General features: G+C 39.2%; 1 protein-coding gene across 1 annotated transcript in view; it reads right to left on the reverse strand.

Moving 5' to 3' along the window:
• The window catches only part of SVEP1 (sushi, von Willebrand factor type A, EGF and pentraxin domain containing 1), a 157232-nt gene that overhangs the window by 18398 nt on the left and 123289 nt on the right, over positions 1-15545 (reverse strand). Inside the window, 5 exon segments of the mRNA XM_032478157.1 lie at positions 257-320; positions 4281-4436; positions 7774-7999; positions 9882-12661; positions 14334-15006. Coding sequence (XP_032334048.1) covers positions 257-320; positions 4281-4436; positions 7774-7999; positions 9882-12661; positions 14334-15006 — 3899 coding nt within the window.

Genomic DNA, 15545 nt, shown 5'->3' on the forward strand with positions numbered 1-15545 from the left:
TCTAAACAAAATGTTTGCCATTCCAGAGTCAGCAGTCTTGTGCTCTGTTCCAACTTAATCATTAATCTCTAATACAGCTTTTCACCCTTTTATTGGGTTGGTGCCCTTGAACAAAAGCTCATTAGAGGTTCTCATACGGTTCGTGGACTCCCTTTTTTTTTCTTTAGTTACAACAATGACTTAAAAAGAAAATGTGGCCACATCAGGATTTTGTGTCCTTCATATCATTCTGGGGACTAAGTTCCATTTGACTTACTTTTGCACGTTGCCATCCCTCCACTCCATTGTGCGTTCTCCTGACAGACCCGTTCCCCATTCCCCTGTGGACCAATGAAAATAGGTCATTGACAAGATGGTACCTCTATAATGAGAAAATGAGGGAATGCAAAGTCACCTCAGCTATGAACTTGAAACTCTTGGCATTGGGATGCTAAATAAATTCCCTGAATAAATATAATATAAGAGGTAGGTTCAGACTTTCAAAAATGTTTTTATCAAACTACCTAAAATTTATAATCTGTTTCACTTTCTATTTCAATGACAACTAATTACAGCCAATAATAGCAAAGACTGATGACGAATGTGTTTGAAATGTCAGACAGAGGTATTTGCTTAGGATATTTTAAAATATTTTGAATTGAGTTCATTTTTCAGCATCTGAGAGGTACAGCAAAGAATGTGAATTTGTTTTTTTTTTTATACCTTTGAACATACAATCTGTCAAGATACCTTATTGCTATCAGGATTGAATTTTTTTGACAACACAACTTACCCATTAAAAACAAACTTACACTATTAAGGACCCAAGCAAATAAAACTTTAAATATTTTGAGTAAAAATCTTTCTAAAATGTATTTCCCTGTCTTCTGAAATAGACTAAAAATAATATAATTTACTTGAAAAATCATTTATAGTTGTTATTCTCAATGTACTTTTGGTATATTTTCCAATATCTCATAGGCTTGGGAGCTTTATAGGCTGTTTGCTCCACGCCCCAACCCCCTCACAGTTATGATAGACTGATAGAGGCTAAGATTACTGGGTTTTGATTTCTCAATATAATTTTTACACATCCTTCCTTCTTTCTTCTTTGTTGTTTGTCTTTTACTATAATCATCAATGTTCTTAATAATAACCTTTTCCCATGCTTTAAATTCCTAATTCACTATGGAATAAAAAATAAGAGAAATAAAACTTCGTAACACTATATGTTAAAAAAAAAAAGATTCGGTTCTAAGTAACGTGTTAAGGGGCTCGACTCTAAGCCAAGTATATGAACCTCAGGACATGGATTTTGTCTCACGATTTTTCAATCCTCAGAGCCCTTTGGATATCATATCGTCTTGAAGCTGTGTTGTAAATTAGCAAGATGTCTGGAAAGGAGTTACCCCTCTACGTTGGTTTTTATCTCAGATTGACTGATGTATCTTTCACCCTTCATCTTCTATTCAAATGTATTTCCTTTGAGCTGTCTATCAGTTTAATTACTGATAAATCTCTACCTGTAAAAATTCCATTGACTTTGATGGAAGGATACCATCCCGACTTTTCAAGAAAATAATTGAACCAATAAAATTAAATGCTTCTTTTAATATATATTCATGGGGGAGGGGGAGGGTTTAGCTCAGTGGTGGAGCACGTGCTTAGCATGCACAAGGTCCTGGGCTCAATCTCCCAGTACCTCCATTAAAAAAATAAATACATAAACCTAACTACCTCCCGCACTCAAAAACATAATAAAGCAAAAAACAAACAAACAAAAAAGGTTTAAAAATAATATATGTTCATTATTTTCTTCTTATTGAAAAAGTAGTATGTGTTGATTATAGAAAGGTTGGAAAGTATGAAAGAAAAACAAAGTTTTCTAGAATCCTTCCTCCAGAGATAATCACTGTTATTAACATTTGCTGTACTTTTTCTGTGTTTATATACTTCTATATGCACAGGAAAATATACTATTCTAATTCGTGAATTTTTAAAATTTATTTTGAGGAAGTAGATGACAAGCCACTGAAGCCAGCTCCCTAACTATTTGGGTACTTCCAGAATGGACTACACTCAAGTAGTTAATTTTAGTCACTAACGTACCATTTTTCCCACTAATATTTTTTCGCTATTCTCCTTCCTCTAATAATTTGAATAGTAAATATTCTGTTCCCACTATGTCAATGTTTGTTCCCACAAAAGCTCAAATCTATTTTCTGTAACTATTGCGATTAAAAAAAAATCAAACACCATCTGTTGGCTCCCTCCTTGGTAAGCTGCAAATTTTATCATATTTTTCTTTGTTCTTTCGTTTTCTCTCTCTGTCCCTTTACATATCTTGTTTTTGATGAATTAAGATGGAGTTTTAGATCCAGATTAGCATTGTTACTCTTTTTGACATATCTGCTGAATCAACCTTTAAGTGTATATTAAGTTTTAGAATCAGAGGAACCACTTTATTATTGCTCCCTCGCAGGGATTTTAGAACACAACCATCCTGTTTTTGAGTTCTTTATCTTGATTTATTCCTCACTTGCCTGGAGCAATTTTTACTTCAATAAGGTTGCACGTGTACTAAAAATTTTGAAATTTAGATGGCTCAAGATAGTTGTTTACCTTAAATAAAAATGGTAACTTATTTACATAGAAAAATTTAACATGATTTACATTAGTTGTCCGAATTGCTTTGTCTGATTTTGGTTAATAATATGAATACTAAGAGTGATAATAATAACTCCCCTATATTGAATTCAGACAATACTTAAAAGGTGGTGCTCGCTACTTTCTTTCTTTTAACTCCTCGCAGCATCTTTGCCAAGGTAGTGATCGCATTTCTACTACAGACAGGATGAAACTGAGGCTCAGAGAGGTTCGGTCAGTTCCCTGACGTCTTGCATCCATCAACAGCAGAGAGCCTGTAGTGGAGGTCCGCTGGGATAAGTCCCTGTCCTTAGCCACATTCCCAGCCATTGACCTTTGGCCTCTGGAGAACTTGTTAAAAATACAAAAGATTCAAATTTAACTTTTCTTTTTTGGGCAAGACTTTTTCATAATAGTGTATTTTTCCATCCAGAGGTGTTACAATGTCTGGTGCCTCTATTTTTTTTCTGCCATCAGTAGCCATGATGGTGATAACCTAATTAATTCATAAGAATCGCAAATGTTGAGATTTAAATTCTATCCTTTATTGACCAGAAACTCCCCTTCATCTGTTACTTGGTTATCTAGTCATCACTAGCATTGAAAAAACACTTCTCCCCACTTCCCTTGTCTGTTTTCAAAATAATGAATTTGCTTGCAAGCACCAACTTTCTTTTAACAAATTACAAGATTACTTCTCCCACATGAAGAGCAACTGTTTCAAAAACAGAAAAACTCTCCAGTTGTAATCAACCATTTATATTAACATCTTTTTATCCTTAAGAAACATCTCTTGAAGAAATAAAACAAGACCCATATAAGCCTAGTTCCAACTTTCATGAGCCTGTCTTATGAAAATTCTCTGATTCTACCATCAGTAAGAAAATAATGGAACATGCAATACACATTTAACAAATCACTGGCAATGCCTACTTTTGCAGAACCTATGTGTAATACATTGTAACAGCAAAAACAGGAAAGAATTTTCTTGAAAAACCAAATGACAACATCATATAATATAAAACAGGCCTTTGAAGTGTCAAGTTTGATGATATGATCATGCTTTTTGCAAAACTGACTGCAGCATTTCCTTTAAAGTAAACAGGGAGACCTAGGTGCTGCAGAGGGGATGTTAATATTACAAACCAAACATGGTCTTGAGATCAAACATGATGTTTGGTGAGAACTGCTCTGAGGATTTTTCAAGCCACATCTGCCATGTGGGAACTGGGCATCTCAATCAAAAATCTGCCAAGGTATTTAAGCCCACTGATTGAGGAAATCCTAGCTCTGCGTACCTAAATCTCTGTGGTTGCCTCCCCTTGGTGAGAAATGGACTTCCTTGTCCCGAAGTACGATTAACAAGAGGCCAGAACACAGGCTTAAATGACCAACTAAATTAACAGTATCAGTCCTGTGGCTGGTATGCAAATACCCTCTTTTTTCATGGCTTCGATTTTCCAAGACTTGTTTTGCGTTTTAAAATTGTAAGTCACTTTAAACATTCCTTAGAAAGTGTGATGCTATCAGGCAACAAATTACAAAAATATCTTTTAGGACCGAAATCAGTGAAACAAAATGGTGTCATACTAAAAATCTTCCTAAGAAGACTGGAAAAAACAAATTAACTCTAGTTAAACAATTCGTTCGCTTACCTCTAATTCATAGCCAGGTTCACAGTGATAAACAATCGTGCTTTCAAAGCTGTATTCAGTGCCAGACACAAATCCATGTTCCGGACTTTCAGGTTTCCCGCAAGAAACTGGACTGCAGGATTCATCAGACAATGGTGGCTCCCAGGTACCATCAAGCTAAAGAGCATGTTATAGGTGAAATTCAGGCATTAGTGACTGTGAATGGCCAGAGAAGTCTGCAAGCATTGGTTCCAGAACAGAATAATCCCCAAGATGATCGTCAAAGGACCTAGACTTCGGTCCTACGTTGGCTACTTGTTATCTTTGGCCTTAAAAAATACAACGAACTATTAGAGGGCCTTAACAGTCATCACTAAATGACCTAGGCATTTCTTAAACTCATTAAAACAAGCATTTTCCTCCCAATAGAATCCTTTAAAAAATGAAGAACACCAAGCAGTGTGTTTTCATTATGGTGCATGGACTGGACTGGTTGATACAAATATTCCCTGACTTACACTAGTACACCCTTGTATTTTACATCATTCTACATTTTAATCTAAAGTTGATCAGAAACAGCAAATTTCAGGCAGACCACTCAAAGTTTAAGGGAAGATGGCTTCCTTTTCTCCATTCCAACATGAATACTTGAAAACATTCTATTATATATTATGAGCAAGTCACATAGTTTAAAAAAAAAAAAAAACTACACACACACACACACGCCCTTTATTTCCCCATCACCAGAGTCAGAATTAACATGTTCCCAATCTTCTCTTTGGGTATAGTGAGGCATGCACAGATGTTCCCCTTGAAGATTGTTATTCTCTTTCTAATACTTTTCTGTTTTCTTTGGGAAAATAACATATGAGTTGGATAGTAATCTAAAACAGGACTTGAGGCTAAACCCTTTATTCTACAGATGAGCCAGAAATAATTTTATATATATATATGTTTGCCTCATAATTAAACATTCTTCTAATGTCAGAAAATTACATTGTACCTAATTTTTCAATACTACAAATACTGCTTCAATAAATATACTTTTGCATAAGTTATTCTGGGCTTACTATTAACTTTTAAAAGCTACATAGCATTGTTTTCTTTTGATATTGGCATATTTTAATTTCTCCTGTAGGGGTTACCTCATTGTAACAGAGTGACTTGTTTATTAATGACTCCTTTCTTCATTGACTTGTGATGATTTCTTTATCAAGATCTACTTTGTGTGTGTGTGTGTGTGTGTGTGTGTGTGTGTGTGTGTGTGTGTGTATGTGTTGTTTATTTATTTTCGAAGTAGAGTTGGTTTATAATGTTGTGTTAGTTTCTGGTGTACAGTATAGTGATTCAGTTATACATAAACATAAATAAATACTTTTTCATTATAGGTTACTACAATATAGTGAATGTAGTTCCCTGTGCTGTACAGTAGGACCTCAGCAAGATCTACTTATCTGTCACTTCTTCCATTCCATTCATTTCCCCTTCTACTGAATTTTACACTAATATTACATTGATAGGAGCTTTGTAATTCTGTAATATGTCTTTTCTTTAAATTGAAGTATAGTCAGTTTTGTAATATGTCTTAATTTCAGAATGGGGACTGGACCTCCTTTGCTATTCATTTTTCAAAATTCCTATTTATCTTCTCATCTGCTTATTTGTTCTATGAACTGCAGAATAATTTTGTTGTATTACAATAAAATATTTATAGGACATGGATCATAGGTTTACATAATTTATGCATTTAAACACTTAGGGTGTATTCAACTTTTCAGACTGAAAAATTAAACTAAAACTCAGCTGAGTGAAGTAATGAGGGTTGTCAAAAATGAATTATTGATTCATAGTTTCCGGAATGTCAGGGTCCTGCTGGGCAGGTGAAGGACCACCCAGTTGTCCATACACCCAACTGGAGATGGTCTGGGAGAATGTCAAGTTGGTTCCCTGCAGTATGGTGGGACTCTGCTTGGTTCAGACTGCTCGGGGCCTTTGAGGAAGCTGCCCCTCAAACTGCGTCAGCTCTAACTCTAAAAAGGCTCTGACAGGTATATATAGAATAGATAGACAAGTTTATACTGTATAGCACAGGGAAATATATACAAGATCTTGTAGTAGCTCACAGTGAAAAAGAACATGAACATCAATAACGTGTACTCATGTATGACTGAAAAATTGTGCTGTATGTTAGAAACTGACACAACATTGTAAACTGACTATAACTCTATAAAAAAATTAAAAAATAGAAAAAATGAAGTTGAAGGGAAACTCAAAAAAAAAAAATCTAAAAGGGATCATCTGTAACGCTGCTAATTCTGACAGCACGGGAATCTGACAGCTATTTGACTTGCTCCCTGTGATGTCCGTGCTTTCATGTCTTGGTGGCAACCAGTCACTGAGCACACACGATTCATAAATGGAAAATTTGGAGGAGAATGGACTAGTTATTGTGTCCCTACTATATGCCAGGCAGGTACTAGATGCTTTACACACATTAAATAATTTAATCCTTTCAAATTTCAGATTTACAAATAAAGAAAACAAGGTGGAGGAACATGAAGTCACAGAGTTTATAAATATCTGAGATGGAGCTCAAAGGAACTGTTTAAAAGTCGTTCCTGTACCACGCAGCATTCGTTCCCTTTCAAATCCCCCTACCCCCAACTCCAGCACAAGAAGAGCGTATCACTAACGCATTTTGTTTTTCTCTCTCTGGTGCATCTTATGGAATCCTAGGAGAAGGCGATGGGCTAGGGAGGTCTTATGTCCACGGCGCCGACTTCGGCGCTTTCCCCCATTGTCTCGCTAGTTTCTCACACCAACCAGACGAAGACAGCATTATTATATACATTCTTTTTTTCAATTAAGGAAACTGAAGCTCAGAAATTTTAAGTAAACTTTCTTAAAGTCACACAGGTAGTAAGGATTCGACTCCAATTTATGTTTCTGCTACCTCTGCTCTTCTTACTAAAACTGGAAATACACCTGGTAACAATCAGCATTCATTTCTACACATAAGACTATGTGTAGACCATACACATGGTTAATTTGTCATGAGTAGCTTATTATAGATGTGAACATTTTATCTACCTTTGACGCCTTTCACCTACCCTTGGCACTTTCTAATTTTTACAAATGAGAATACTGGAAAGAAAGATATATTTTATCATATTTCTACCAGAAAACTTCTCAAATTCTTTGACATGATTGGAAAGTTGAGCATTTTTCTCTTTTCAGGACAGCAAGATACTGCTTATGTGGAAATGTCCATATCTACATAGGTATCTATCCCAACATATATATACATATATACATACACGTATATATACACACACATATGTATATATATATGTCTACATATACATATATGGTATAACATACACTTACATATACATCCAAACACTCATATAGTAAAATATACACTTACATATCTACACACACACACACACACATATAGTATAATATATACAAAGGAGTTACACTTGAATGTTCTAATTAAGAGGGAGAATCTTACCTGACACGTTGATATGTTAACTCCCTCATAGGTATACCCTTCTGCACATGACACAGAAACTTGTTTATTCATACTGAAATCATCCCCATGAACAAGGATACGTGTTACGTTTGCTGGTAGAGGACATTTTTTGGGACTGCAGGAGATTGTCTCAGGGAACCAACGGCCATCTTTCTGACAGGTGAATGTATCCGTATCTGTATCCATCACATAGCCTTCCAGACACCTGCAATGGAAGAGCAAAAATGAGTTCTTTAAAGGGAGTGCAGTACAGTTGGTGACTTATCCTTGGATTTAAGAAGCTGTTACAAAGCTTAGCAGACATTTTATGTGATATATTAAAACTGATTTAAGTGCCAGGGGGATGGAATTGCCATGTAAAAACACCAATGTAACAATGATAACCAGGTCAACCCCTATTTATCCACATTAAGAATTAGCCAAGTCTAAGGCCGTTTTAAATGTTGTTGACATGATTTACCTTTGCTGTGGATCATATCATTATTAAACCTATTTTTATTCTGAAAATATCCAACAGTTCAAGAAATTCGAGGCAAAGTCCAAACCAGACTCAGGTACTAGTAAGAATATAACACAGTATTTATTTGGAATCTACTTTGTACCAAGCACTGTTCTAAGTCGTTTACACAGGGAACTTCCTTTAATCCTGTTTAAGTAGACATCATGTAATAGTGGTATTGGGTTCAAACTCCAGTCAGTCTGGCTCAAAACCCTCTATGATTTTTAAAACTTGCCTTTATTCCTTCAGCAAATGTTTACAGGGCACTTATTAAAGTCCAGTCACCATTCTAATTGCTCTACAAATAGTCACTCATTTAATTCTCACACCAACCCTATGAATAGGTGTGATTATTATCCTTATTCCCATTTTGCAGATGATGAAACTGACACCAGAGAGATGAAGTAGCTTCCCCTGGAAGATGCCTACGAAGGGAATCTGGCTCTAGAGTCCACGCTTTACTGCTATGCTATGCTGATTTGTTAATTACACCATTTAATTAATTAACGTTTATCGGGTGGATATGTTTTTAAAAATTGCACACATTACCAGGCCAGGTAGGAGTCACAGGTTTTGCAAAGTTGGAATGAGCTCAACTAATCAGCGAAGATCTGACGATTAATCAACCCACGAGGAATAACAAAAAGGGGAGCCTTGGGAAGGGGGTGATACTGTGATTTCTCAAGATATCTGACACACCAGCATCCAAACGGAAAATCGGAAATGCATTTCAAAAGCAAGGAATCATTTTTTGCTTTTCTTCTTGGTGCAATAATCCACTATTCTTTAGCTTTCATATCATTGACAATCCTCCCCTGGCTCTACTTCTTACTGTAATTAAGACAAAATGAAGGTAGGACTAAAATGTCTACAACAGACAAGCTTAAAAAAAAAAAGTCCTGCGTTACTAATAAAAGCTAAGAAGCCAATATGTGACAGATAATCCATAATTCCTTCAGAGATGTCAATAAAATCTAAGTTGATTTAAAGAGTTGAGACATATTTGCACACTGCAGGCATTCATTCCAATAAAAATCTAATTTGCAAACTCATTCCATGTTATCTCATCTTTTTTTAATACTACATCCTAGATAGGGAGCTTTCCAGCAAAAAAAAATCACTATTTGTGCATTAAACGCTTAGTTTGTTCAGACAGCACAGATTGGAAGTGCCCTTAACAGTATCTCCCTATTTATATCGATCAATGAAAGTCTGTGCTTTTTGACCTCAATTCTTCAGCTTTTGCCTTATTTCCCCAATATCTGCAAATATGAATATAATCATAAGGTGATACCGAAGAAATTTATCTGCATAATGTTTAAAAAAGAGCCTGTGATTTAAGAGCTATCAAAGCTAGCTAGAGGATCTTGCTGCTTCATGAAGCTCAACAGAACATGATAATTATGATAATGATATTAGAAACTACAATCGGAAAATGTAAAACCAATTGAACTTCTATACAGTTATGGCAGAACAAAGCCAAATGTTAAGAGCTGCAGTTTTTGGAGGGCAGTCCAGAGATGGTGTTTTCTTCCCAATTAGCCCAGTTTTGGATCGGCCCCTGGGAGACCCTGAGCCATGGTCTTACCTGAGTTTCACTTGACTTTCATAGGTGTGTGCCTCTCCGGTTGCCACTGCATTGGAGACAGGTGGTGGGGGTCCGCAGGACACGGGCGCACAGACCGGATAAGGCTGGCTCCACGTCCCTTTCTCTGTACAAAGCAGATCTGAACTGCCCTGTATGACATACCCAGGCCTGCAGTTGTAAGTTATCCCATTCTCCTCCAAAGAGTCACTCTCACTGACGAATGCATTTGGTATCGTTGGCGGAGAACCACAGGAAGCGTGTTCGCAGCGTGGGAAGCCAGAGCTCCATTGGCCATTGGCTTCGCAGGTGATTTCAGGAAGTCCCAGGAGCTTGAAGCCTTTGAAGCACTGAACCCGGGCTGCCTTTCCACAACCAAACTCTGTCCCATTGACAGCTCCATTTTGAACTTCTGGTGTGGAACACTTACAAGGCAGGCAGGAAGGTGGACTGCCACTCCAGGAACCATTGGAGAGACACCTTCTTGAAGGACTTCCATGGAGCTTATAACCGGGAAAGCACTGATACTGTATATGCCCCCCATGATAAAAGGAAAAACCATTAGGGAAGCCATGGGCGAGATCTTCAGAAGGGCCACAGTTGATTGGTTTACAGAGAGGTACCTGGGTATTCCAGTTACCATCAGCCTGACAGGTGAGTTTGGGGGCACCATGCAACACATAGCCCTCCTGACAGTAGAACACCACCTCCTTCCCAAAGCCATAGTCCAGGCCATCCATCACCCCATTTGCCACCTGCGGCAGGGGGGCACATCTCACAGGCACACAGGTGGGAGTGGCTCCACTCCAATGTCCATCAGCAAGACAAACACGACTGCTGGCTCCCTCCAGTAAGAACCCTACGTTGCAAGTGTACTTAACCTCTTTTTGGAACGTATACTCATCTCCTTTAACCTGGCCATTGGCTGAAACCGGAGGTGAACCACAGTCCACAGGAACACAGAGTGGCTCCTTCCCATCCCAACTTCTATTTTCTTGGCAAGTTCTCCTCTCAGTGCCGTTCAGCACATACCCAGGATTACACTCATAGGACAACACGCTCAGGTACGTGTAGTTGCTTCCTTTGATGGAGCCATTCATAATGGGGTCTGGTTTGGGGCATGACACAGCCTCACAGTGTGGGGACGTGTCACTCCACTCTCTGTTCTGTAGACAAAGTCTTATGTCAGCGCCCACCAGAGTGTGTCCAGGTTTGCAGCTGTATTGCACAGCACTGCCCATGGTAGTCTCTGTAAAATGCAAAAGGCCGTTTTCAGGAGCAACAGGCAGGTCACATTCAATTGAAATGCAGGATGGCGCACTGCCGTTCCAAGTGCCATCTTCCTGGCAGATCAGGGTAGGGTTCCCCAAAAGTTCATATCCTGGGTTACAGGTGTATGAAACCATGGTGTTGTATAGAAATTTGGCTGAATGTGCAGCAGGAGGTCCCTTTGTTTTTGCCACTGCTCCCAGACGAGGAGGAGGGTGAGGAGTCAGATATGGAACTTCCATCATGTCTTCCTCTGGGCTGAAATATCCCTGGCCATCTCTGACCTTAGTACAGTCTCCAAAATCAATGTGAGGAGGGAGACCACAGTCTATGGGTACACAGGTTGGGATGGAGCTCGACCACCCCGACTCCTCACAGGTCTGCATGGCATGACCAGCCACCTGGAACCCAGGGAAGCAGCTGTAGATGATCATGGCGCCAAAGCTGTAATCTGCGCCTTCTACGAAACCGTTTTCAATGGGTTGTGGGGGATCACAGTGGATGGCATTGCAAGATGGGACATCCACATCCCAGTCACCAGTCTCTAAGCAAGTCAAGGCTTTGGGACCCGCAAGCCTGAAGCCTCGATCACAAGAGTAGGTAACGGTTTGCCCGTAGTACAGGTTTGTGTAAGAGAATTTGCCATTCAGAATCTCCTTGGGCTTTGGGCACTCAATGGGTTTACAGGTTGGTTTTCTTCCAAGCCAGTGGCCATTTTCTCCACAAAGAGTGGTGGTATTTCCCACTAACTCAAAGCCTGGCTTGCAGGTATAGAGAGCTGTGCTGAGATAGGCAAGACCTTGCACATCAATGATGCCATTGAGGATTTCCTCGGGTTGGGGGCATTCCACTGGGACACATTCTGGCAGTGGAGAGCTCCAAGTACCATCCGCTTGGCAGAAGGTGGTAGGATCTCCTCTCAAGAAAAATCCATCCACACAAGCATACTTGACGGCACTTCCAAAATGAAGAGCAGAAGAAGGAGCAGGGACACCGAAGGAAATTAGGGGAGGTGGGAGGCAAAGGACCATCTTACAAACAGGAAAAGAATCATTCCACTGCTGGGATGGCAAGCACTTCAGGACAGAGGGGCCCTGGAGGGCATGCCCTTCTTTACAGGAAAATGTCACCACCCCTACCTCGGTGGTCAACTCCTTCAATACGAGTTGGTTCTCCAAGAGGGGTGGCTCTGGGCACTTGGTGGGCACACACTTTTGGTTTGGCTTCTTATTCCATTTGCCAGATTTCAGGCATGTCCAAGAGTTGTCGCCAATAAGCTCGTAACCCTCATTACAGAAAAACTGAACCTTGGACCCTACTTCAAAGTTTTCTCCTTTCATGTAGCCATTCTGGATTGGGGGAGGTTTTCCACAGTTGAGAGGGACGCACGACAGAGGGGATTCACTGTGCCAGTGGCGATTGGCTTGGCAGACAAATACAGGACTTCCAACTGACTTATAGCCTGGGTTACACCGGTATCTCACTTGGCTCTCAAAGGTCCTGCCAGTTGTGTGCTGGATAATAGGGAGAAAACAATTAAGGACAATTTGTAGATCAGATGATATAACTAACAAAAGACAATGAATCCTAGTAAAAAAGAAAAAGAACTAAACTAAAATGCCTATGATGTAATTAATCAACTAAGACCTAAGCAAACGAGGACTTCTAGTTTTTGCTAAAAGGGCTACTCTATTTTTTTAAATAAATGAAAAGGACAGTAGATCAAATTATGTACTCCCAACGGCAGAAATGTTTGCCACAGTGGTAAGCCCATAGTAAGTAAAAGATAGTCTCTAAACTGATTGATGAATTAATGGAGAAATACCAAAAATTATAAATGACTTGGTAAATTAAAAAAATCTCACTGACCAAAGCAATGCTAAAATTTGTTGTTTGAATCACAGCAAAGGAAATACACACACACACATACAATTTTGTTTCTGCTGTTAGAAGATTAAAAAAAAAAGGAAATAAAAGATTTTCCATGGATATGGGCCGAGGAGTACTATTAGAGTTTAGTGTTCATTCTTAACATACTTTAACAAGGTTGCTGCTATCACATAAGGATGGGAAATAAAAAGCAATATGTTATCTTTTAAACAATGAATTTTATATTCATGACCACATGCAAATATGTAAGTGTATAATATAAGAATGGGTCGTTTTTAGGCAGTACAAAGATGAGTTAGTTACTTTAAAAAGATTACAATGGTTCTTTTGTTAGTGATAATGGTAAAAATCTAGCTTTCCTGCTACAGTAAATTTCTTGGTATTTGGACATAATTATTTGCTTTGTTTATTTACTTATTTCTTGGGTACCTCACATGTACGGAAACACCATGCCATCACAGACCTAATCTGTGTCATTAAATCAGAGATCTCCCATGCTTACCTGGCACCTAGTAGGAACTCCAGAAATATTTGATAAATGAAGAAATGAAAAAAGCCTCCCTGCATATACTACACAGTCTCTTCCAATGGAAAGCTACATCGGAGCAAAAATCTTAAATAAAAGGCTTTTACTGCTGTTTTAAAATATAAAGGAGAAAAGGCACCATGTATGTGTGGGTTGAAAAAAAGTGTTTAATTAGAATACTGTCTCTTTAAAATGGTCCTTGATTTGAGGCAACAGATTCTTGCTGCTGTTTTCTTGATAGACTTAATGAGAAGACACATCTGAATGAGAAAGGAGGGCATCAGCAGAGCTGATAGAACTCTCTGTCCTGACGAAATTACCTTTATGTTCACTAAAAGAAAACTGCAAAAACCGCCTTCTAGTGAGTGGATGGTTTACCCCATCTTTTGTCTAAAAATTAGACATGACAACAGATTTCTCTAGGCTCCATTCAGACCTTGATTTCTATTTAAAAGAAAGCTACATCCAACTTGGAATGACTTCTATAAAGCAAAACAGTATTTTGTTAAAATGGGTTAATCTAATTTCATAGTTAAGATATTGCTACAAAGTGTTTCAAGTGCCTACATGCTAGCAGAAAGTAGAAAGCTATTGATTAAAAGGATTCATAATCTCTATCAAATTCTCTCCAACATTTACCACCTACAGATGTAGCCACTTCTGCTATTCAACAATCAAGGTGTTCACTGTGCCTGCTTTTCTGAATAAGCCACAATGGGCTGGCCCTGTAAGTGATGAACGCCACGGACACCTGCTCATCGGTCACTTACCTCCAGAAAACCATTGTCAATCTTAGGTGGGTCATTGCAAGACACAGGGTGGCAGGTGGGCATGGGGCTACTCCACTGTCCTGTGGCTTCGCAGGCGCTTTTCTTTTCCCCTTTGATGTAGAAGCCCCTGTGGCAGCTGTAAGCCACCATGGCTCCAAAGCTGTAGTTTGATCCAATCGCGTAGCCGTTCGTGATGCTCGGTGGCTCGCCACAGCGCACGGGGATGCACTGGATGGACATGGGGGAAGGGTTCCACTGCCCACCCCTCAGACATTCAATCTTGGCTGAGGTGTTCAGTACGAAACCTTCCATGCATTTGAAGCTCACAACTGAGCCGGCAGCAAATTTCGCTTTGCTCACGGATTCCAAGATGCTATAGGAAACGGCGGGGGGTTTTTCACAGAAATGAGCGATACAACGGGGCATGGCCTGACCTTCTGGGGGCACCCACTTGCCCTGGGCATTGCAGAGGAGCTGGGAGTTGTCTGCCAGGCTGTAACCATCTGAGCAATAGTAGAATGCAATATCTCCAAATAACCGATGGGCAGTCTCCGGGGAGGCGTGCTCCACGCTGGGGGGCTCGTCACAGGAGACAGCCAGACACTGCTGGTTACTTCCGCTCCACCTGCCGTCGGCCAGGCACTCAATGGTGTCCGGACCAGCAAGGGTGTAGCTACGAGATTGGGGAGAAAGGAACAAAACCTAAGCCTAATACTTGAGCAAAGGTGTTTGCATCTTACTCTTGTTTCCATTTTTTAAAAATCTTTCTAACAATGACTTTACTTTCATTCTTTAAAACAACATTTACTGTTTGAATATCGAGCTTTTGATTAAACAACCTTCACTGAAGATACACATCTTGATATTAATACTAGGGCTTGTTCAGAGAGGGAAGTGGAGTTAAGACTTTTGCTATTTAAGAAACTCTAAAAATTGTTACATTCTTCTTTAAAAAAAAAAAAAAAAGGAGTAAGCTATGGTCCTATTTGACTCACCTCCAAGTTGGAACCTCATCGATCTACAGATGGTTTCAGCTGCTTGATCTTATTACTAGTCTGAAACAAAAGCCCATGGATGAACCATCCGTGGCCTGCATATGACTCAGTTACCCACTTAGAATCAATGAGCTTTAAAGCAGCGGTAGTTTCAGTCTCCAATGCTTCCTAAACCCTTAACCATATGGTGATCGTTAAATGCTGTGTCTGTATGTGG

This window comes from Camelus ferus, chromosome 4 (assembly GCF_009834535.1).
Source record: "Camelus ferus isolate YT-003-E chromosome 4, BCGSAC_Cfer_1.0, whole genome shotgun sequence".
In the NCBI taxonomy this organism is placed as follows: Eukaryota; Metazoa; Chordata; class Mammalia; order Artiodactyla; family Camelidae; genus Camelus; species Camelus ferus.